Below are 22,264 nucleotides of genomic sequence, written 5' to 3' on the forward strand. Positions count from 1 at the left end.
GGTAGGAAATGTTCAAACCATGGGTACCACAGGGCTTCAAAACGTTGTCAAGAAAGTTTGTTTTTGCGTGAATCATGGACTGAGTAACTCTGTTTTTGTCTGACAAAATATATAGTGAGTCAGATTTCCATGCATTCGCAATGGTCTGTTTCACTGCTGTAGTTACAAAGAGCATGAGTTTAAACTGGCGGTGGGATAAGGCATGTTGTTTGCTGTTCAGGAGGGCTGTGGTTGGATTAGGTGGCAGAGTTATTTTGAATATATTGGAAAGGATTTTAAACACTTCTGACCAAAAGAATCTGACTATTTTGCATTCCCACCAGATATGTACTTGTGTTCCCAGGAAAGGACAGCCTCGGAAGCAGTGGGAAGTGTATTGTGAAGAGAATTTAGAACTTCTGGCAGGGACTAGGTACCATCTAGTGAGTACCTTGTAGTTTGTTTCAAGAGCCACTATATTCGGTGAGGCTGATTTGGTAGCTTGCCAGATTTGGGTCCAATTTATGTTTTCTGGTTGTAGTTGAAGGTCTCTTTCCCATTTGTTGATATAGGTTGGGGGAGAAGAAGAGATGTGTGAAAGTAGTTGGGCATATAAATCGGAAATGAGTCCACGTCTGTGAGGGTCAGATTTACAGACTTGTTCAAATATAGTGAAACCTGGGGATGTCGAGTCTGAGGGTACATTATTCATCAAAATGTTTTAATTTGTAGGTACCTGAAGGTTTCAGAGGGTGGAAGATCATAGGTTTCATGTAAGGTTGGAAATGGTGTGATTGTCGTGGATTTGTAGAAATGATGGGCACATGTCAATCTTGCTTTCGACCAGGCTATGAAGGAGGTTGGGGAGGACCAGGCTGGGTAAAATGATGGATTATGGAGAAAGGAAAGAAGAGGATTGTGACGAGATTGTAGACCAAATTGGGCTTTTAATCTATCCCAAATAGATAGGCCGTGTTTGGGGATGGGGTTTGTAATTGTCCGACGTTGTGCAGGAGAGAGCCATAAAAGATTTGCAGTGGAAAGAGGGTCACAATCAACCGACTCCAATGCTACCCATAGTGGGGTTTCAGTCGTAGCGTGATATTTGGGTAATTGTGACAATTGGGCTGCATAGTAATATTTGGTGAAGTCTGGTACGCCAAGACCTCCTCGAATTCTGGGAGAATATAAGGTAGGTTTAGGTAATTGGGGTTTCATTTTGCCCCAGATAAATTGCAAGGTTTTACGTTGTAAAATACGTAAGTAATGCAATGGGATCGTGATAGGAAGCACGCTAAAAAGGTATAGGATTTTTGGGAGGATAGACATTTTTATCACTGTAATTCTACCCATCCATGCCAAAGGTAAGGTTGACCAATTTGTGAGGAGTTTATTAAGCTGTGATAACATCGGCAGGTAATTTGTTGCATAGAGCTCCATAGGATTGGCCGTGAGGTTAATTCCCAAATATGAGATATATGTCGTTGTCTAGGTAAATGGTAAGGAATTAACTAATTGCGTTTGGATAGCAGGTGGTAATGAAAAATTTAGGGCTTTTGATTTGTGAGGATTTATCGAGAGGCCCAATATTCATTCAAATTTGGAGAGGATATCTAAAAGAGTTGATGTTGATATTATGGGTGAAGTAAGGAATATTAGGACATCGTCTGCAAACATACATAATCTATGATGAAAACCACCAAGTTCTAGTCCTCTGATGTTTGGATTGGATCGAATGAGTTGGGCCAGGGGTTCAATTGCCAGAGCAAAAAGGAAAGGGGAAAGGGGGCATTACCTCTCTCAATATTGAAGGGACCAGATTTAAATCCTGAATAGGAAGTATATGCTTTCGGGTGCTGATATAGGTTGGTGATCCATCTCAGGAAATGTGGTCCTAATCTCCATTGATTAAGGATAGAGTATAGATAAGGCCACAATAATGAGTCAAATGCCTTTCGTATGTCTAACAAAAGCAAACATGCAGGAATACGGCAGTAACGAGCTACATGAGCTAGGAGTGTAGCTCGGCGTATATTGTCACCTGCTTGTCTTAAGGGGATAAATCCAGTTTGGTCTTTATGAATTAGGGAGCCAATAATGGGGTTAAGTCTGGAAGAGAGAATTTTGGCTAGGATCTTGATATCAATGTTAAGGATGAATATCGGTCTATAGTTAGACCAAGATGTATCGTCTATATTGGGTTTAGGAATCATGAAGATGGAGGCGGTGAGTGATTCAGCATGGAAATAGTGACCGTTAAGGAGGGATTTAAAGGCATCAACCATGAGGGGAGATAGTAGAGAAATGTAAAATGTTTGTAGTAAGTGGCTGAAAGACCATCAACACCCGGCGTTTACATAACTTGAGTGATTTTATAGGGGTTTGTAATTGTATTTGTATTTCAGTGATAGGTGTCTCTAGAGTTTCCTGGTGGAACGGGGAGAGTGAGTGGAGATGGATTGTAGATAAAAGTGTGGTCAGACAAGAATGGTCGAAAAAATTTGTATCTTTGTATAATTCAGTTAGTTTTTTATGAAATTCATTAAAGCGGGGTTCCACCCAAATTTTGAACAATATCTGTATATATTCTCTTCCTTGCCTAGATGCTGACATGCCGTTTAAAAAAATTTAAATCCCCGTAATTACCTTTTATTTTTCTATTCTTCTTTGCACTTCCTGGTTCTCCTCCCGTGGGAGTAGGCGTGTTTCTAGCCTCTCCCAGACTCCTGGGAGCTAGTCTCAGGCTTCCCAGGATGCCATTGAGCATGTGCGGGAACAAGCGGTGAATGCTGGGAGCACAGCATTCACCACATCCAGGAAATAAATGCTTCTGGGCTTCAAATGCCCACAATGAAGATGGAAACCGCCTGCAGTGAATAATATAAGTTATTCTTTCCGACGAAATCCGACACAGGCGGACATATTACACACAATATGTGAGTATGTAATGCTGAGAAGAAAAGTTTGTGAATGAACTCAAAAAAAAAAAAACGATAGATAGGTGGACCCCTGCTTTAAGCATTTTTAATGGGTTGCTAGTATAGATATCTTTAGTAAGTTTTAAGCAGGTTTTGGGGTATAAAATTGGTCTTTCGCAATGCCAAGGCCAGAAAAGTGTCTGGTTTGTGAAGATTGTGAGATAAAGTGTGTCTCTTGTAGGCAAACCACATGTGCCAATAGTTTGGAGAAAAAGTTAAAAGCTTTAGTGCATTTCGGGGGAGAGTTGAGACCTTGTACATTAAGTGTCAGTATATTCAGGGAGGACATTGCTGGATACAGAGGGGATTTAGTAGAAGGCAACTAAATTTGAAACCAGGGATTTCCTCTCTGGGGGAGAGAAGATTAGGGAAGGTTGGGTTATTCTGTAAAGTAGGAATAGGAGAGGGAATTCAACGGGGGTTGCACAGCATATACAAACACTAATACAATAGGTATTTAAGAGAAGCTACCTGAAAAGGTAAACAGAATATAAAAGAAAAAGTGCTCCTAATTGGAGGGAGTATCCAAGGGGTGATGATAAATCACCAACCAGTGGATATAAATTTTCCAAAAAGCGTCCAAATCGATGTTGGTTACTCGAGGAATGAATGGAGGTGCAGTGGGCTGTCTTTGGTACTAAGACAGACATTTAACATTTTATTAATGAGAACTGTTTAACCAACGAGTTATAAGTACAGAATAGGTTTAATGTAATTGTTGTATATTATGAGGTAAAGTAGGATAATTCTAAATAATAGTTATAATATACAATTATCGAAAGAAAATTAAACTAATGAGTAGACAAAAGGTGATCTTTGCAGGTGTTATGGTCATTTTGTTTCACTATACATGCTGCCAATATATGCCCACTCACTCCGGGAAGAAACTAGGCACTGTGTGGAGGATTTGGTCTGGTATGACTTGGTATATTAGGCTATCGGGTCCCAGTCGTTGCGGAGCTCTAAGCAGACATGTCCTGCTTAGACGGCTTCGCGCATGCGCCTCTTTTCAGTTTTCAACATTTTTTACAAATAAATACATGAAAAGTGTGGTGTGCATTTGTATTCAGCCCCTGAGTCAATACTTTGTAGAACCACCTTGTGCTGCAATTACAGCTGGAAGTCTTTTTGAGTACGTCTCTACCAGCCTTGCACATCTACAGAGTGACATTTTTGGCCATTCTCCTTTGCAAAATATCTCAAGCACTGTCAGATTGGATAAAGAGCGTCTGAACAACAATTTTCAAGTCTTGCCACAGATTCTCATTTGGATTTAGGTCTGGACTTTGATTGGGCCATTCTAACACATGGATATGCTTTGATCTAAACCATTCCATTGTAGCTCTGGCTGTATGTTTAGGGTCATTGTCCTGCTGAAAGGTGAACCTCCACCCAGTCTCAAGTCTTCTGCAGACTCTAACACGTTTTCTTCTAAGATTGCCCTGTATTTGGTTCCATCCATCGTCCCATCAACTCTGACCAGCTTCCCTGTCCTTGCTGAAGAAAAGCGATCTCACAAAATGATGCTGCCACCACCATGTTTTTCACGGTGCGGATAGTGTACTCATGGTGATGTGCAGTGTTAGTTTTCCACCACACATAGCGTTTTGCTTTTAGGCCAAAAAGTTTAATTTTGGTCTCATCAGATGAGAGCACCTTCTTCTACATGTTTGCTGTGTCCCTCCACATGGCTTCTCGCAAACAGGACTTCTTTCAACAATGGCTTTGTTCTTGCCACTCTTCCATAAAAAAAGATTTATGGAGTGCACAACGAATAGTTGTCCTGTGGACAGATTCTCCCACCTGAGCTGTGGATCTCTGCAGCTCCTCCAGAGTTACCATGGGTCTCTTGGCTGCTTCTCTGATTAATGCTCTCCTTGCCCAGCCTGTCAGTTTAGGTGGACGGCTAGGTTTGCAGTTGTGCCATACTCTTTCCATTTTCAAATAATGGATTTAACAGTGCTCTGTGAGATGTTCAAAGCTTGGGATTTTTTTTTTTATTAACCTAACCCTGCTTTGAACTTCTCCACAACTTTATCCCTGACCTGTCTGGTTGTTCCTTGGCCTTCATCATGCTCTTTGTTCACTAAGGTTCTCTAACAAACATCTGAGGGCTTCACAGAAGAGCTGTATTTATACCGAGATTAAATTACACACAGGTGAACTAACTGTGTGACTTCTGAAGGCAATTGGTTCCACTAGATTTTAGTTAGGGGTATCAGAGTAAAGGGGCTGAATAGAAATGCATGCCACACTTTTCACATATGTATATGTAAAAAAATATGTATGTGCCACTTTGTGTTGGTCTATCACATAAAATCCCAATAAAATAAATTTACGTTTTTGGCTGTAACATGACAAAATGTGGAAAATTTCAAGGGGTAATACTTTTTCAAGGCACTGTACAGCCTGGGTTTTTAAATATTTCATGTTTTGCTTTATTGCTGCACCTATTGATTTAGGTCATTATACACGCTCACACCTTTTTCATGAGGACTTTTATATTTTAAAAAAACAGAGGAAATGTCCTTGTTTTCTGGTTGGTAAGTACAGAATTCGGTATGCACACAAGCTTTGTAGGTAGTATTAGTACACAGAGTATACATTCTATTGTCAACAAATGACATATATATTTGGTGTACCCAAAAAGAAAATATATGCACAGCATAGAAAGCGACTCTGAGTAACTGATGAGCAGAGGGGGAATAGTGTTGTATAAATGATGAGATGTGTGTATGGTCCTTGTGCATAAAGTAGCTATGGCATGATAAGCTTGCATGCAGACATTTAGTTATGCATTAGACAAACTCCAGGGTTTGGGGATTATGAACAGTCCTGCCTTATGTGTTTGAACACTTCAGCTTCCTTTTAAGGCTGCAAACAGAAGTCTAAGTTTAGCTGAAGCATTTTCCTGGGAACCTCATCTTTCAGTTTGTGCTGATTTTTTCCCATTTGCTCACAGTATAAAAATGACTGATATCCGATGATTGACTTTAGTATCTCATCCACCATCTCAGATCATGATTACTTGACGTTGTATTAACATTCATAAAAAAAAAAAAAAAACAAGATTGTGACACAAGCAAATTATTGAGAAAAATAAACAACCAGAGCTCTTGTTGCCTATTAGTAGAGTCATTCTTTCCACTGAAACATGAACCCTGGAAGGGTTGGAAGTCATAATGATTGCTATGAGCAACAGCTCCACTTACACTTTGTTTTAGTTTTAAACCATCAGCCTCAATCAAACAAACTCCAAATCGATCAAATAAAGTTTAATATGGCACATGAAATTGGAAAATTTAAGAAAGAGCAGATATTTTCAGCATGAGTACAGGTCAAGTGTCAAAACTAAAAAATGTTTCTCCTCTATGTTAAAATCTGACATAAAATGCACCAAGGTTTGGTAATTGGCATTTTGTGGACCTTATCTTACATGCACTTTTTTCACTGTCAGGTTAATGGAAAAGTCACACAGGCAGCAGGCCCAAACTAACTTTTTTACGTATCTCACCAACAATCCGAACTGTGCAGGGGTGCTCTTCTTCTATGCCAGACCTTAAAGCAGACCGCTGCTTCTGCAAGTGACATCACAGACCATTTAAAAGATTTAGGTCTTTCACATGGCTTTCCCGTAGTACAGTCCCTCTCACAGGACACACGTACGGGCACTCATTCTCACAGGACATTCCCATGTAGAGCCCTTCTCACTGAATGCTCTCATGGGACACTCTGTGATATGGCAGTTCAACAGTACAGTTACTCCCACAGAGCACTCTCATGGAACACTCACTCTCTCATATTGTATTTCCATAGTAAAGTCCCTCTCACAGGACACTTCCACAGGGCACTCTCTCTCACGTGGAATTCACAAAATATAGTCTCTCTAACACATTAGTGCACTGTGCGACATGGCATGTGATTCACACCGCACTGCTGTGCAAATCACATGTGATGTATTGTATGGCTGAATTTGCATCGCATTCAGACCAAAGTCGTGCAGAAACCTTTTTTGGTCTGCACCAGAATCAGATCACACGGGTGTTTACACCCATGCGATCCGATTCTTGTCCGAATTGACAGTTCGCACTGCAGTATGCAAATCGATCTGGGGGTGTCATTAACTTTGTATTGACACTCCCAGCGGTTCGCATATGGCAGTGTGAACTGCCTTCGAGTCATGTGCGATGCAGGAACCCATAGTGGATTCGCAAGGCTTCCTGCATTGCACCAATGTGAACCAAGCCTTAAAGAACATTCCATCCATAAGGTATCACTAGGTGCATAAAGAATGTGAAAGGTTGTAATTAAAAGCAAAAATCCATATAGAGAAAAATTCTTCCAATATAAAGTTGGCAGTAGTACCATCAGCTCACCAGAAGTAGCAGATATTAACGCATAACATACATCTAACCATAAGGTATCACCAGGTGCATAAGGACAACTCCACACGTCAGCCTTCACCCAAACAATGCACTCACCAGATAAAGGAAATTAATAAGCATCAAATCGGTAGTTAGAACTCAATCCCCTTCGGCAAATGCCATAGGTTGAAGGATAATATCCAGTAGACCACACTAGCAAAAGCTCACCAACCAGGAGCCCAAGAAAATTGATATAGTGTATGTATTGACATTGGCAGCAGTATTAAAACATAGTAAAACATAAAGTAAGTGCACTTGAGGAATTCCCTTTATAATGAGTGTGGCACGAAACACGTCGGTAGGGGCCTATTTGCTGACGTCTCACCGCTGCTTCCATGTATTTGGAACGGCGGCTAACAATGTAAGTGCACTTACTTTATGTTTTACTATGTTTTAATACTGCTGCCAATTTTTAAATCAATAAATACTACACTATATAAATCTTCTTGAGCTCCTGGTTGGTAAGCTTTTTACCTAGTGCGGTGTTCGGGATAACATCCTCCAACCTATGGCATTTACCGAAGAGGATTGAGTCCTCACTACCGATTGATGCTTATTCACTTCCTTTATCTGGTATGTGCGTTGTTTGGGTGAAGGCTCACGTGTGGAGTTGTCCTTATGCACCTGGTGACACCTTATGGATGGATGTTATGCTATGCGTTAATATCTGCAACTTTTAGTACTACTGTCAACTGTTTATTGGAAGAACTTTCCTTTATATGGACTTTTACTCTCAATCACAACCTTCCACATTATTATAATTATTGCGCTCATAGGTGTGCGTAGCCTATTGCATTAAGGTGTGCACCCCAAAACTCAAACACACGTGTGTGTATGGGTATGGTGGCAGAAGAACGAAGGGACACTTCTCAATTCAATGTAAGTGGCAACCCTGACCCCTGCAGCCAGAACTATGAAAGCACTATCGAATTCTGTGGCTCTGAGCTGCTGTATCCCTCCACAAATTAAAGGAAAAGTCCCCTGTCTTACATTGACCACACTGATTATTTTGGACAAGTTATTAAAAAAATCTTTAGACACTCAAACATGGACTGTGAATTTGGGGGTGCTGAAAGAGAACCTGCACACAGAGCCATATGCTTATGGGCACCAGTGATTAGGGTGTGCCCAGGCACACCTGGCACACCCCCTGCGCAAGCCTATGATTGCGCTGTAATCGACAGATTTTTCATTGTTATATTGCCTTGTTAAAGAGCTGCACATTGTTTGAATATACTGATTACAAGGGTTGTATAGTCACCTTGGGTGCTAGCTGCTGATGTAGGTGGAGCGCTCGCTATATATATATTGCTGTTTGAAATACCTTCCTATCTATATACTAATGCTAGCAGCATAAGGAATAAAAATAGTTCATGTTGATTGAGTGAGTTAGTAGTAGTGGATGAGTATGACATTTTTGGAGATAAAGGTAATTGTTTAGTGTCACTTTAAATGACATAACAAGGTTAATAAATAAAGGATTAATTAGACACATTTGGAAAACTTCTCCAGCTGTGATTCCTCCTAAAAGAAAACAGCCTGACAGTGCTCCCTCCTTTTCACATTTTCATCCGGTCCACAGATGTACCTCCTGGCATTCAGTCTGTACATAACAGTATGGTGGACCGCCCTTGTAAATCTATGCCCATCTGTGAGGTGGTCACTAGACCCAATTATACCAGAAACACTTTCACTAGTTGGACACAATGAAAGAAATATAGAATTTTATACTCCAAACTGATGCAAATATCAGGAAAACCCTAAGCTAACGACATTCATAAAACATTGATGGGCACTCAAGACTGCAGAAACACTTCGTAAATGTTTATTCAATCGCTGTCAGTGTGTAACTGTTCTGTGTCAACTCCAAGAAAGTGCTATTCATAGTAGACAATATAAGATACAAAATTATGAGAGTGACCATTGTCATGTGGGAGGTTTTAGGATGATTATTCATAATATCATATTAATATTGCCCTTTGTGTATAAATCATCCATAATGGCCTTTTTTAAGGTCACTGTGGACAGAAACATCTCAATGCAAGCTTGCTTAAGGGCAAGTGTACCTGAAAGTATTATACTAGGTATAGGTGGGTAGCACAGTGGTGTTTAGTACTTCTGCCTTGCAGTCATGGGGTCCTCAGTTCAAATCCTGGTCAGGACACTAACCGCAAGGTGCTTTCATGGTCTCCCTATGCTTGGTCAGGTATTCCAGTTTCCTTCCACACTTCAACAGACATGCTAGTAGGTTAATTGGCTCCTGTACAGATTGGCCCTAGTTTGTGTATGTATGCATGTGAGATAGGGACTTTAGATTGTAAGCTCCTTGAGGGCAGGGACTGAAATTAATGTACAGTATGCAAAGCACTGCATAAATTGCTAGCACAATATAAATGTGTATATTTGACAATCTAAGCCATCAAGTTACTGTGTTCTCACATCAGTTGTGGTAGACTGATCCTTGGTAGTAAAACATATAATAACTGAATGCAAAGTACAGTTTGGCTAGGTTTAGACTTGCGTCTAAACTGCTATGCCTCTGAAAAGCAATCTACGTTTGGAGGAGCCCATATGACGCCTCCTTAGGGCCTTTTTTAATGTGGTGCAGATGTGTGCATTGCACACAGTTACGGGACATTTGCAGTGCATCCCCTATCACTTGAATGGGTCGCATTTGGTGGTGCTACAGCCTGCCAAATGTGACGGGAGCGATCATTTTTTGCAGCGGGCATGAAGCAAAGCATGTCAAACTTGACATGCAAGCACCACCGTCCGCTACCTTTGCAGCTTAATGGAGGGCAGTTAGGAGGTGCTAAAAATGTGGCTCAACCACACATTTTTAACACCTCTTAACTACTAATCTAAATGAGCCCCAACTCATAGCAACTAATAGGCTTTCTTTTTATTAGTAGCCAAATAAGGACAATTCATTCTGGCTGATTAACGCAGGTTACTAACTTTACCCATAGCCATAACAGTTTGCAAATTCTTAAGAAATGATCCTTTAGGAAAGCTGCAAATAGATATACAGTATCTCACGAAAGTGAGTACACCCCTCACATTTTTGTAAATATTTTATTATATTTTTTCATATAACACTGAAGAAATTACACTTTGCTACAATGTAAAGTAGTGTGTATACAGCTTGTACAGTATAACAGTGTATATTTGCTGTCCCCTCAAAATAACTCAACACACAGCCATTAATCTCTAAACCGCTGGCAACAAAAGTGAGTACACCCCTAATTGAAAAAGTCCAAATTGTGCCCAAAGTGTCAATATTTTGTGTGGCCACCATTATTTTCCAGCACTGCCTTAACCCTCTTGGGCATGGAGTTCACCAGAGCTTCAAAGGTTGCCACTGGAGTCCTCATCCACTCTTCTATGACGACATTACAGAGCTGGTGGATGTTAGAGACCTTGTGCTCCTCCACCTTCTGTTTGAGAATGCCCCACAGATGCTCAATAGGGTTTAGGTCTGGAGACTTGCTTAGCCAGTCCATATCCTTTTACCCTCAGCTTCTATAGCAAGGCAGTGGTCATCTTGGAGGTGTGTTTGGGGTCGTTATGTTGGAATACTGCCCTGTGGCCCAGTCTCCGAAGGGAGGGAATCATGCTCTGCTTCAGTATGTTGCCATTCATGGTTCACTCAATGAACTGTAGCTCTCCAGTGCTGGCAGCACTAATGCAGCCCCAGACCATGACACTCCTACCACCATGCTTTACTGTAGGTATGACACACTTGTTTTTGTACTCCTCACACACGCTTAACACCATCTGAACAAAATACATTTATCTTGGTCTCATCAGACCACAGGACATGGTTCCAGTAATCCATTTCTTGTGCATCATCTTTATAAGAGGCTTCCTTCTGGGATGACAGCCATGCAGACCAATTTGACGCAGTGTACAGCGTATGGTCTGAGCACTGACAGGCTGAGCCCTCCACCCCTTCAACCTCTGCAGCAATGCTGGCAGCACTCGTACGTCTATTTCCCAAAGACAACCTCTGGATATGACGCTGACCACGTGCACTCAACTTCTTTGGTCGACCATGCCGAGGCCTGTTCTGAGTGGAACCTGTCCTGTTAAACCGCTGTATGGTCTTGGCCACCGTGCTGCATCTCAGTATCAGGGTCTTGGCAATCTTCTTATAGCCTAGGCCATCTTTATGTAGAGCAACAATTCTTTTTTTCAGATCCTCAGAGAGTTCTTTGCCATGAGGTGCCATGTTGAACTTCCAGTGACCAGTATGAGAGAGTGAGAGCAATAACACCAAATTTAACACACCTGCTCCCCATTTACACCTGAGACCTTGTAACACAATGAGTCACATGACACCAGGGAGGGAAAATGGCTAATTAGGCCCAATGTGGACATTTCCACATAGGGGTGTACTCACTTTTGTTGCCAGGGGTTTAGACATTACAGGCTGTGTTTTGAGTTATTTTGAGGGGACAGCAAATGTACACTGTTATACAAGCTGTACACTCACTACTTTACATGGTAGCAATGTGTTATTTCTTCAGTATCGTCACATGAAAAGATATAATAAAATATTTACAAAAATGTGAGGGTGTACTTACTTTTGTGAGATACTGTATATGTAACCATATGAGGTCAGTGATGTCACAAGCACCCTTTTGTTTAGCCATGGGGCAGGAACTGACAGCTTCTTTCTGGTTTTAGACCCAAACCAGGATCATCCTTATGAGAATAAAGTCTGTACCTGAACCACATTTCTGCATCAAACAAAGGAGAACATTAGTTGCCTATAATGACTGGACATTAGCCTACAGGTCCATCAAATAATCATATTTTCCTTTAAACTTGTTGACTGGCAAATAGAAATCATTTATAGCATATACTCTCAGTAGGAGTATAGGGTGCTACAGGGTAGGCACAATGGTGCTATTAGGGCTCAAGCATAACATGATCTTGCTTGCAGGAAGTTCCTGTGTAATAAATGCACGTAATTGTTTGTCAAGCGCTTCCACTTACATGTGCCCCAAAAAAGTTCACATCCATAGAATTATTCTACTGCACATTGCTGCAAGAGGGCCAGGAGAACATGGTCATTATTGCTAGCAGCTAGAACAGCTGCTAGCAATGATTGTATGTAAAATTTGACAGGCTGGTTGTACCCAAGTTGATCTATCGATCAAATTGGGTACATTCAGCCTGCCTATACATGGCTTGAATCGTCTATGGCCAGCTTCAGAGTCCGTTTTCAATTTATGCAGGAATAATGACCACAGATGCAGCATTTTTCACTTTGAATTGATGCTATTCAGCCCAGTACAAAATTACTGATCATAACACAGCTGTGTGCATGGGCTCATAACATAATATACTGCTGCATTCATATTAGTAAAGAACGATCAAAACGCAGCACTTTTTATGCCCATATTTATAAGCCCTCATAGTCTGAAATCTGAAGGCGTACCTAATAAAAAACATAAAGAGCAATTAGAATGAGCAGGAACAGGTCAGGTTTTCAGTTTACTATTCATCAATTATTACTGAACCTGCACAATCTCAGTGTTCTTTGCACTGCTTTATGGATTAGGCATGATGAACACTTGTGGTATGTTATGTAGTCATATTTAAATTATTCTCAAAGGCTAAAAATGTTATGCAGACTTCTTTCCTTTGGAAAATGCCATGCAGTAAAATCTCTATAAACCAGAACTGTGCTGCACATGGTGATCTGGAGGAAGGGTAATTTTATTCATGGTAAATATGCTGTGTTTTTTTTTTTTTTTTTTTTTAGTTTCCAGCAGTCACAGAATGGACATTATTGTTCATTTTTCCTGTGTCCACTCTTCAAAATTCCTGATCAAATTAGGCCTTGGTCTCTAGAAAGTAAAAAAAAAAAAAAATCTAGGAGAGAGGGCAGACAATCCCTGGCGCTGGTCCCAGGGAGCAACTGTGCATGCTTGCATGACAAGATACTTAAAATTGGATTACATTTCGAACATGAAATTGTGTTATGTCTAACAAGAGACTATGAACAAAACACATTTACACAAAAAATAAAAAAATAAAATTACATATCTACAACACAACCACACATTGCTGTTACTGCTTTGTATATTTCCCATTTTTTTGAATGTCACAGTAACTTTACAGCAAACAAAACATGACATACACAAGAAGTATTCATAGAGGATCTTTGGCCTAGTCACCAATGGTAATGGGTTGTATATGGAAAGTTGATTGGTGCTGGCAGAAAAATCCAGCATAAAAAATGCTCAATCTGGCTTGTATTTATGTGCATATGGCGTTTAGAGGCATATGCATGTAATTTCATTCTAGTGCCTAGAATATTCATTTTTTTTCAACCGATAAAATTAAATTACGCGCATATGTGTTTATGCACGCATGTGTGCCAGGATGGGTGGATGAATGAAAGGTCAACTTCCTCCATTTATGGAGTGCGTCTGCGATGTTATACATTTTACAGTGTTATGATATACCTTTGAAGATGTTATAGGGATTTTCACAATAAAACCAGAAGAGTTACTCTAATTGAGCAGTCAGTAGTTAGGCAAATAATTAAAGGACCCATGACCAGATCCAGCAAATGCATAGCTCCCAAATGTCCTCGATTTTGAGGGACTGTCCCTCTTTCCTACTCATTTGTCCCTCATTTTGGTCTGATCTATATAGTTGTATATAAAATGCACTATTTATCTTTCAAAAAGTGTTTCCCAGAGCTAAACCCTTCATTCAAATTCTAAATTGCTGCATTTGTAAATTTCAAAAGCCAGAAATAGTAGTGGTAAAAAAAAAGCACTTGTGGGTTTAACTAATCTTTTTTTTTTTTTTTTGTATAATTCTTCATTAAGGGGCGTGACAGGGTGTGTGTCCTATTCCTACATATTTTTGCTAATAGGAGTCCCTCATAACCACCTCAAAAAGTTGGGAGGTATGCAAATGTGATGTGGTCTCTGGTAGACACAACCACAGTATAACATCTAGTTTTCTGAATTATCCAGATACAACAAAGTAAATGAACAAAGAGAGGCAACCTGCTTCCTTCATGATCCTCACCAGAAGATTAGTAGAGAACATTAAATTATGACAAAAGTTGTTAGAATCATATGGGGGTATTTGTTACAGGCCATGAAGCAGCCAACAAATGACAGAGAAAAAAAATTATAAGCAAAAGCTGCATTTAATACACTTACCATCGATTACAGTTGTCTTGGAATGTTGCTCCACTTGGATATTGCTGGTTATTTTTAACACACACTAGAAGAAAGCGATTGTGTTAAGTAATTTGTACTGTAATGATTTATTATCTTCTTAAGTCAGCGATTACAATACTTATGTGCATTTTTGGCTCAAAAAGGATCCATATGCAACACATACAAATTCAAGCTAAATAACATCATACATTTACTATCTACCCTGTATACCTACCATGATGTTAGAGGTAAAGCAGATAAACATGCACATGCAGAATTACAACACATACTGAATACACAGGAAAGGGTAAATTCAAACTAACAAGGAGACATTTTATCATCAGCATAATCCAAGTCTTGTAGCACAACAGACTATTGAAAGTTGAATTGTATTGCTGTTTTTTGATGTTTTCCAGGTTTCGGCATTTTTTGGGGGAAATTAAATATACCCAACATGCCACTAAAATTTGCAGCGTGCAAAGTTGTTTATTTAGCAAACAGCAGCTGCGGAATAGGAGTTATTGTATTTCTGGGCCTTATATAGAAGGTGTTAGAAGGGTCTGTTGTATAGGAATAATTACTCCACAATACTCATTAGTATAGATCAGTGGTCTCCAAACTGCTACTGCTACTACTCACTAGTATAGATCAGTGGTCTCCTTTGCTTGCGTTTACTGCATTTTGCCCTTTATTCGGCCCTTGGGGCACTATTCCTCCCACTGACACCAATGATGGGGCACTATTCCTCCCACTGACACTGATGATGGGACACAAATTCTTCCTGCTGACATCAATGATGGAGCACTATTCCTCCCACTGACACATATGATGACGCACTATTCCACCTACTCACACAAATAATAGGGCACTATTCCTCCCACTGACACCTATGATGAGGCACTATACCTCCCACTGACACCTATGATGAGGCACTATACCTCCCACTGATGTCAACGATGGGGCACTATTCCTTCTACTGAAGCCAATGATGGGGCACTACTCCTTCCCTTATTACCAAAAATCGGGCACTATTCCTCCCACTTATACCAATGATCGGGCATTGTTTACTGCCATTGACGCCAGGGCATTTTCTACTTGCACTGGCTATAGTCCGACCCCCTTATAGTCTGAAAGACAGTAACCTGGCCCTTTGTTTGGAAAGTTTGGAGACCCCTAGTATAGGTCATAGAAATCACTCTACAATTTCCTTCTGTCATGGAGTGCTGATCTGACTTGGATGGAGAATGAGCATCTTTGGCTAAAAGGAAGCCGCAGGACCATTCACTTCTAGTGCTCCCTGTCATACTCTCACCCCCCAGCTTCTAAACATCAGGAAAGCGTTGGACAAGTGAGGAAAAAGTTGCCTGAAGTTATGAGAGTGCTGGATGCAATTGTGAGTACAAAGTCCTTGTTAGCATTTTATCTGCCAACACACAAAGCACCTATGTACACACATGTGTAAACGATGCCTAAGGCAAGTCATAGATGTTGCAATTGATTTTGCAGGAAAGAAAATCACTCGACTTCACCATTAACACATTCAGTGTTGGGGAGAGTCGAGGGAGCCGTCCCTGCAGGAAGAATACAGTGATTAATTGCGGTAATATAAGCACGTAAACATCCAACATGCTGGTTGTATGAACAAGCACTCGTACAATCAACCTGCCCGTAGATGGTTCGAATCTCAGCTGGTTCAGCAGGGACTGGCTGAGATTCTAATCATCTCTGGCTGGCTTAACTTAGAGCAGCCCTATAAGTCTAACTAATATATACCCTCAATTAGTAATTACATAGTAATCCTGAATTTCTACTGTCCTAGATGTCTTTGATGTAACCTTCTGGAATTTTTGCATTTTCACTGAATGTTTTGCTGCTGTGCAGTTCATGTAAACTGGCAAAAACACTTGTGCCCTGACTATGGATATTAAAAATGTTACATATTCTTAACAAGCAGCAAAAGAGCTTTAAAAACAAGCCATTCCTGAACTTTCAAGCTCCTTTTAATGTGAAGTTATTCATTCTCAGAATCCTCAAAAAACTGTGCAACCTCTGGCCCCTGCCGACAGCAGCCTGTATTTTGCTGCCGATTTGTGGCTGCATTGGCATCCCCATGTAATTTCCCTTTTTATGCCCTGTACACACGGTCGGATTTTCCAATGGAAAATGTGTGATAGGACCTTGTTGTCGGAAATTCCGACCGTGTGTGGGCTCCATCACACATTTTCCATTGGAATTTCTAACACACAAAGTTTGAGAGCTTGCTATAAAATTTTCCGACAACAAAATCCGTTATCGGAAATTCCGATCGTGTGTACACAAATCCGACACACAAAGTGCCACGCATGCTCAGAATAAATTAAGAGACGAAAGCTATTGGCTACTGCCCCGTTTATAGTCCTGACGTACGTGTTTTACGTCACCGCGTTCAGAACGATCGACTTTTCCGACAACTTTGTGTGACCGTGTGTATGCAAGACAACATTCGTCGGAAAAAATCCATGGATTTTGTTGTCGGAATGTCCGATCAATGTCCGACCTTGTGTACAGGGCATAAGACTGTGACCTCAAACATGTCTCCAAAATTCCCCATAGCATGTCTGCAGGTTGCAATCATCTCATGTATCATGTCTGCAGTCTCGAAAGACTTCCTTTAGTATAAGCTTCATTAAAAATAATGTGCATCCCTTTGGTGATGTCAAGGACCACAGTTAAGGTCCCCTTTATCAAGTAAGTTGACCCCACTGCTCTAAAGTTGAGTTTCTAACAACTTTCAAACATCAGTTGGTTATACATTAGACAAGGACTGGAAGCTTGCCAAGAGTCTGTTGTCAGTGCTCGTTCATACCAGAATATGCTTCTCGTACCTTGTTCCAAACTCTCTTCGTGTGCAGTCTACTGTGGGTGTCAAAAGATTCCTAACGACACCCCAAATACAGTACCATACGGTACGGTTGCAGTGCATTTTTAAAAGTAGTGCATGTTGTACTTTTGGTGCAGCCCAGTTCAATTTCAGCTCATTGCACTCCACTGAATTGCACGGGAATCGCACAGGAACGCATTTCTGGTCACATTTCTGGTGTGAACCGGCACTCATAGAAAAAAGCTAAGCCTGTGTTGTGAACTTATAGGCACAGAGAAGAATGTGGGCTTGTTTTAAAATAATTTCACTGGTTGTTCAGAATATGTGGCTTTACTATGCAAAGTCTCGGCACAGATTACATTTTTTGCTTATGTTGGTGAAAGCAAAAATGTTCACTTAAAGCCCAACTTCAGGATATTGGTAACCCGTCTCCCACTCCTACCGCTCACTCCCTTCTATCTAACCACTAGTATGAAAAAGAAAGCTATCCAAATGCCCTGAAGCTACAGTCATGTGATAACCGTTCTTTCTTTTTCTCTTTACTTCCTAGGGTCTTTCTTCAGGTGCCCAGATCACTGCCTGCATGATGTGAACATCTCCTATTTAGGCGACACTTGCAGCTGCCGGGTTACCTCTCAGACTCCAGAGGCAAGGGAACTTATGGGGCGGTGAGAAGACTGGTGTCCAAGAAAATAGCAAGCGGAAGAAAATGTCTGGGAAATTAGCTTGGCTCATAGAGGACTGTGACTTTGACCCATTACACTGCAGAATGGCTTAGGATAAGGTGTCAAGGTGGAATCAAGACTGAGGAGATGGTTAATTGAGGCACAATGAACTATTTAGATTTCATTTTTGCCTGGAGTTGGGGTTTAGTGAACACTCGCCAAAGCTGTATGTACTCAACTTCTGTTTGCTCCCTGCAGCTCTGTTCAGGATCGGGGTGCATGGTAATGACTTAGAGCTTGCACAGATCTGAAGACTCTCGCCCTACTCAAATGTGAAAGCATCTGTGGGGAAAAAAATTCTTCCCGAGATCTTGTGAGGCTTTTCAAAATATAGCTCCTATAGTTTATGCACAAGATCTCCATGGAAGGCACTGGTAACTGGTCTTCCCAGGGGGCAGCTGGGAGACACTGGTTACATCACCAGTGCCTCTGAACAGGGGCGGCTCGTGCATTAAGGGCGCACGGGTGCCGCCCTCTTTATCCTTGCCACCCCCCATATTCATAATGGATAGATTCATGCATTGCATTGAATCTCGGAGTCCACTCAGATGTGTTAGAAAAGCAAAATAATATTAGCTTTTCTAACACTGAATCGCCTCTCCGCCAATCAGGAAGCGTGGGTCTGTTACTCGTTTCCCGATTGGCTGAAAGGTTAGGCGATCCTATTGGACACCTAAGAGGAGATGCACGGTGGAAGCCCCCGTGATCTATGAAGGACACGGAAGACGCTGCAAGATATCTACCCTAGCCTGTCCCCCTGCCCGATGTGGCCGATGATCCCTGATGTGCCCGCCAATCGGGTAAGTGCCAGTGGACCGTCAAACGGGGGGGGGGGCCACCCCCCACAAACAAAGAAACAACTAGTCACCACTGCCTCTGAATACCAGGAAGGGAATACTTTAAAATGAAATTTTTAATCAAAAAAAAAATCTATAAATTTACACATGATGTCAACATGTTTACTGATCAGCATGCAGAGATGCATGCAAGTGGGCTTTTTAGTTTTAAAACAACTAATCAGCAATTAGGTTTCCTTGTTTTTACTGGACAAACTAATTTAAAAAATATGGAGCCTGTTTAATTCCTATGGAATACAAACACTTTGTACACTACATTTTGCTTTGCAACTAAAATACAGTCCTTTTATCACCACTGACCATGCTGAAAAATACATGCATTTGTACACTCACAAACCACAAGCAAAAGAGGAAAACTTTGCATGTCATGGATGCTTGAATTCCAGACAGAAGACAGGATGATGCTAGACGGAAGATAAAACAAGAGCCAATAATTGTCAAAGGCTCTTAACCCCATGGAAAAACAGAAAGTAATACATATAGAAAACTGTACACAGTCTGGTTGATTTACTAAAGGCAAATAGACTGTTCACTTTGCAAGGGAAGGTAAAGTTTGCAAGGAACTTTTCTTCAGAGCTTGGTGAATGAGGTGAAGATCTGCTGACTTCTATCATCCAATCTTGTGCAAGAAAAAAAATTGTGTTTTTTATTTTCCTTGCGTGTGATAGATTATTCTTTGTAGACTGAACTTTCACTGCATTCACTAATGCGTAGTACACACTAGTAGATTTTTTTGTTCAACCCAGCAGGGCTGAATGAAAAAAAAAACCTGACAGCTCAGGAGCAGTCGCTGTACCAACCATGTGATGTTAGTACAGCGATCTCCTCTGCTGTGCTATTGTGTTCTGACAGGGGGGGCGCCCCCGCCAGAACACTCCGGTCAGCGATCTCAGCCATTGGCTGAGAGCACTGATTGGGAGCCGATCGGCAGACCCTTTCGGTCATGCCCCGTCAACAGAAGCTGGCCTTACAGCTGGCTTCTGTCAGACCAGGTGCAGTATACATGGGCCGAATGCCGCCTGACATTCGGCTTGTGTGTACAAGGCTTAAGCTGGGGAAAATGCTCATGCAAAGTGAACAATCTGTTTGCACAGCCATCAAACCCCTTATTGTGAACATGGTATTATTGCTCATACCTTTTTGAATATTTACTGGGGGGCTAATGTGTAAACAAAACCCCCAGAAGTCAGGGCAGCAGTCAGACACCGTGCGATTGCAGAACAGATCGCAGTAGCAGATGGTATCCAAATAAGGCACTGTACAGGCATCATCTCTTCCTGGGCAGCAAGAGGTTCTCTTTTGACAATACGAGCCACCTGGATCTCTAATTCCAAGAGTATGAAGTCCTGGGGCCAACTCACGTCGGGTGCGAGACCTACGGGCCGTGATGTCTTTAATTACACCAACGCACAGCAAAATCGAAGCGAAGAATAAGAGCCTCATCCTTGGATAACGCAGTCAAAGTTCCTGGAAAGAGATGAATGATGAGATGCTGTTGACAAGTAGAGGTTACTGCCTAAAGGGCTTCAATATTCAAAGAGGAATTAAGATTCACAGATAAATTCCCATTAGGCAACATGAAGAAAGTTACATTTTCATCAAAACAAAGAACAAAAACTAATAAAATATTACTTTGCTATCTTAAATATCTTAAAAATGTTAAATAGTGGCAACCTGCAACACCCTTGTAACACTGCTGAGACAATCTCTGTCTGAACTTGCTGCTGACTTCATTTATCTTAGAGATTAAGAAATCTCTGCAGGTAGGCAGGCACACATTTCTACCAAGATATTTCTTTATGTAGGAGGGAGCAGGGAGAGCAGGAGGACACCCCTGGTGTTGAATATCTCTAGAAGTGAAAAAAAAAATAAAAAAATTATATATATATATATATATATATATATATATATATATATATATATATATATATATATATATATATATATAAATTGTTTATATATAAATATATATAATTGTGGTGCCTACAGCTATATGACACTTCCCTGCAGACATAGGGATCTTCGCCCAATCTGACAGATCTGGATACAATCATCTCATGTCTACAACCACTTTCACAAATGAGGACCATTTAAAAAAACCAAGTGATATGCATCTGCATTGCGTCTCTGACCTTTTACTGCAATGACTTATAAGGTTGAAAAAAAAGACGCACGTTTATCTAGCTGTGCATGTGTGGTGTTATTCTCTAACGCAGGGGTGACCAACCTTTTCACCTTCCTGGGCCACATTGGAAGAAGAGGAATCTTCTTGGGTCACACATAAAATATACTAACAATAAGGATAGCTGATGAGCAGAAAAAGTCTGGCAGATCACAAGTTAATGATCACTGATATAGATAATGTACCTATCTGAGTAATACAACTTAATTTTTTGTAATTTTTTTTATATAAAAGTAAAAAAGAGGGCAACATAAAACTAGTGCGATGTTTGACACTGTTTTTGATAAACCAACGCATCAATATCTGGTTCAATGGCTGTAGTAGCAATTCTCAATAAATTCTCATGGTGCTCATAGATTTTTATGTTCTAATTTTGCCCTTTATGCTTCATCCTTGAAAACAGTTGCCCACAAATATAGCTGCTTCCGAAAACTGATGACATGAATAAGGCATGATTGTGAAGAGTGGGAGATTTTTTTTTGCTACGATTAACCTTTAAAAGTCCAGTAAAGAGACAGAATCACATTATCTTCGGCTGCATGTGTTCACTAAGTATTTTTACAAAAAAAAAAATCTGCATAGTGGGCTGTAGGTCAGGTACCCCTATTCTAACAGTTCCCGCAGCCTGTTAAATTATGCTTCCCAGGAAAAATATTTGAAGTTGCTGACACCCTTAGCTAGTTAATATCACTTCCTGGGGAAGAGAGTTCAACAATTTTACTGCTCTAACAAGAAAGAACACCTTCCACAATCTGAGGTTAAACCTTTTTTTTTCTAGCCTAAAGTCATGGGCATGTGTTCTCATCAGGTACCTTAGAACCCTTTCACACTGGGGCATTTTTCAGGCGCTTTTGGGCTAGAAATAGGTCTAGAAAACGTCTCCCCTGCAGTCCCAATGTGAAAGCCAGAGTGCTTTCACAATGGGACGCTGCGCTGGCAGGACGTTAAAAAAAGTCCTGTAAGCAGCATCTTTGGGGAGGTGGAGGAGTGGTGTATACACCGCTCCTCCACCACTCCTGCCCATTGAAATGAATGGACATCGCTGCCGAAACGCTTGCAATTGCTT

General features: G+C 40.8%; 1 protein-coding gene across 1 annotated transcript in view; it reads right to left on the minus strand.

Moving 5' to 3' along the window:
- The window catches only part of TINAGL1 (tubulointerstitial nephritis antigen like 1), an 83,401-nt gene that overhangs the window by 25,273 nt on the left and 35,864 nt on the right, over window positions 1–22,264 (minus strand). Inside the window, exons 2-3 of the mRNA XM_073615412.1 lie at window positions 20,153–20,483; window positions 14,575–14,638 (exon numbers count right to left, since the gene is read on the minus strand). Coding sequence (XP_073471513.1) covers window positions 14,575–14,638; window positions 20,153–20,459 — 371 coding nt within the window. The 5' untranslated portion in view covers window positions 20,460–20,483. The remainder of the gene's footprint in view (window positions 1–14,574; window positions 14,639–20,152; window positions 20,484–22,264) is intronic.

This window comes from Aquarana catesbeiana, linkage group LG02 (genome assembly GCF_042186555.1).
Source record: "Aquarana catesbeiana isolate 2022-GZ linkage group LG02, ASM4218655v1, whole genome shotgun sequence".
NCBI classification, from domain to species: Eukaryota; Metazoa; Chordata; class Amphibia; order Anura; family Ranidae; genus Aquarana; species Aquarana catesbeiana.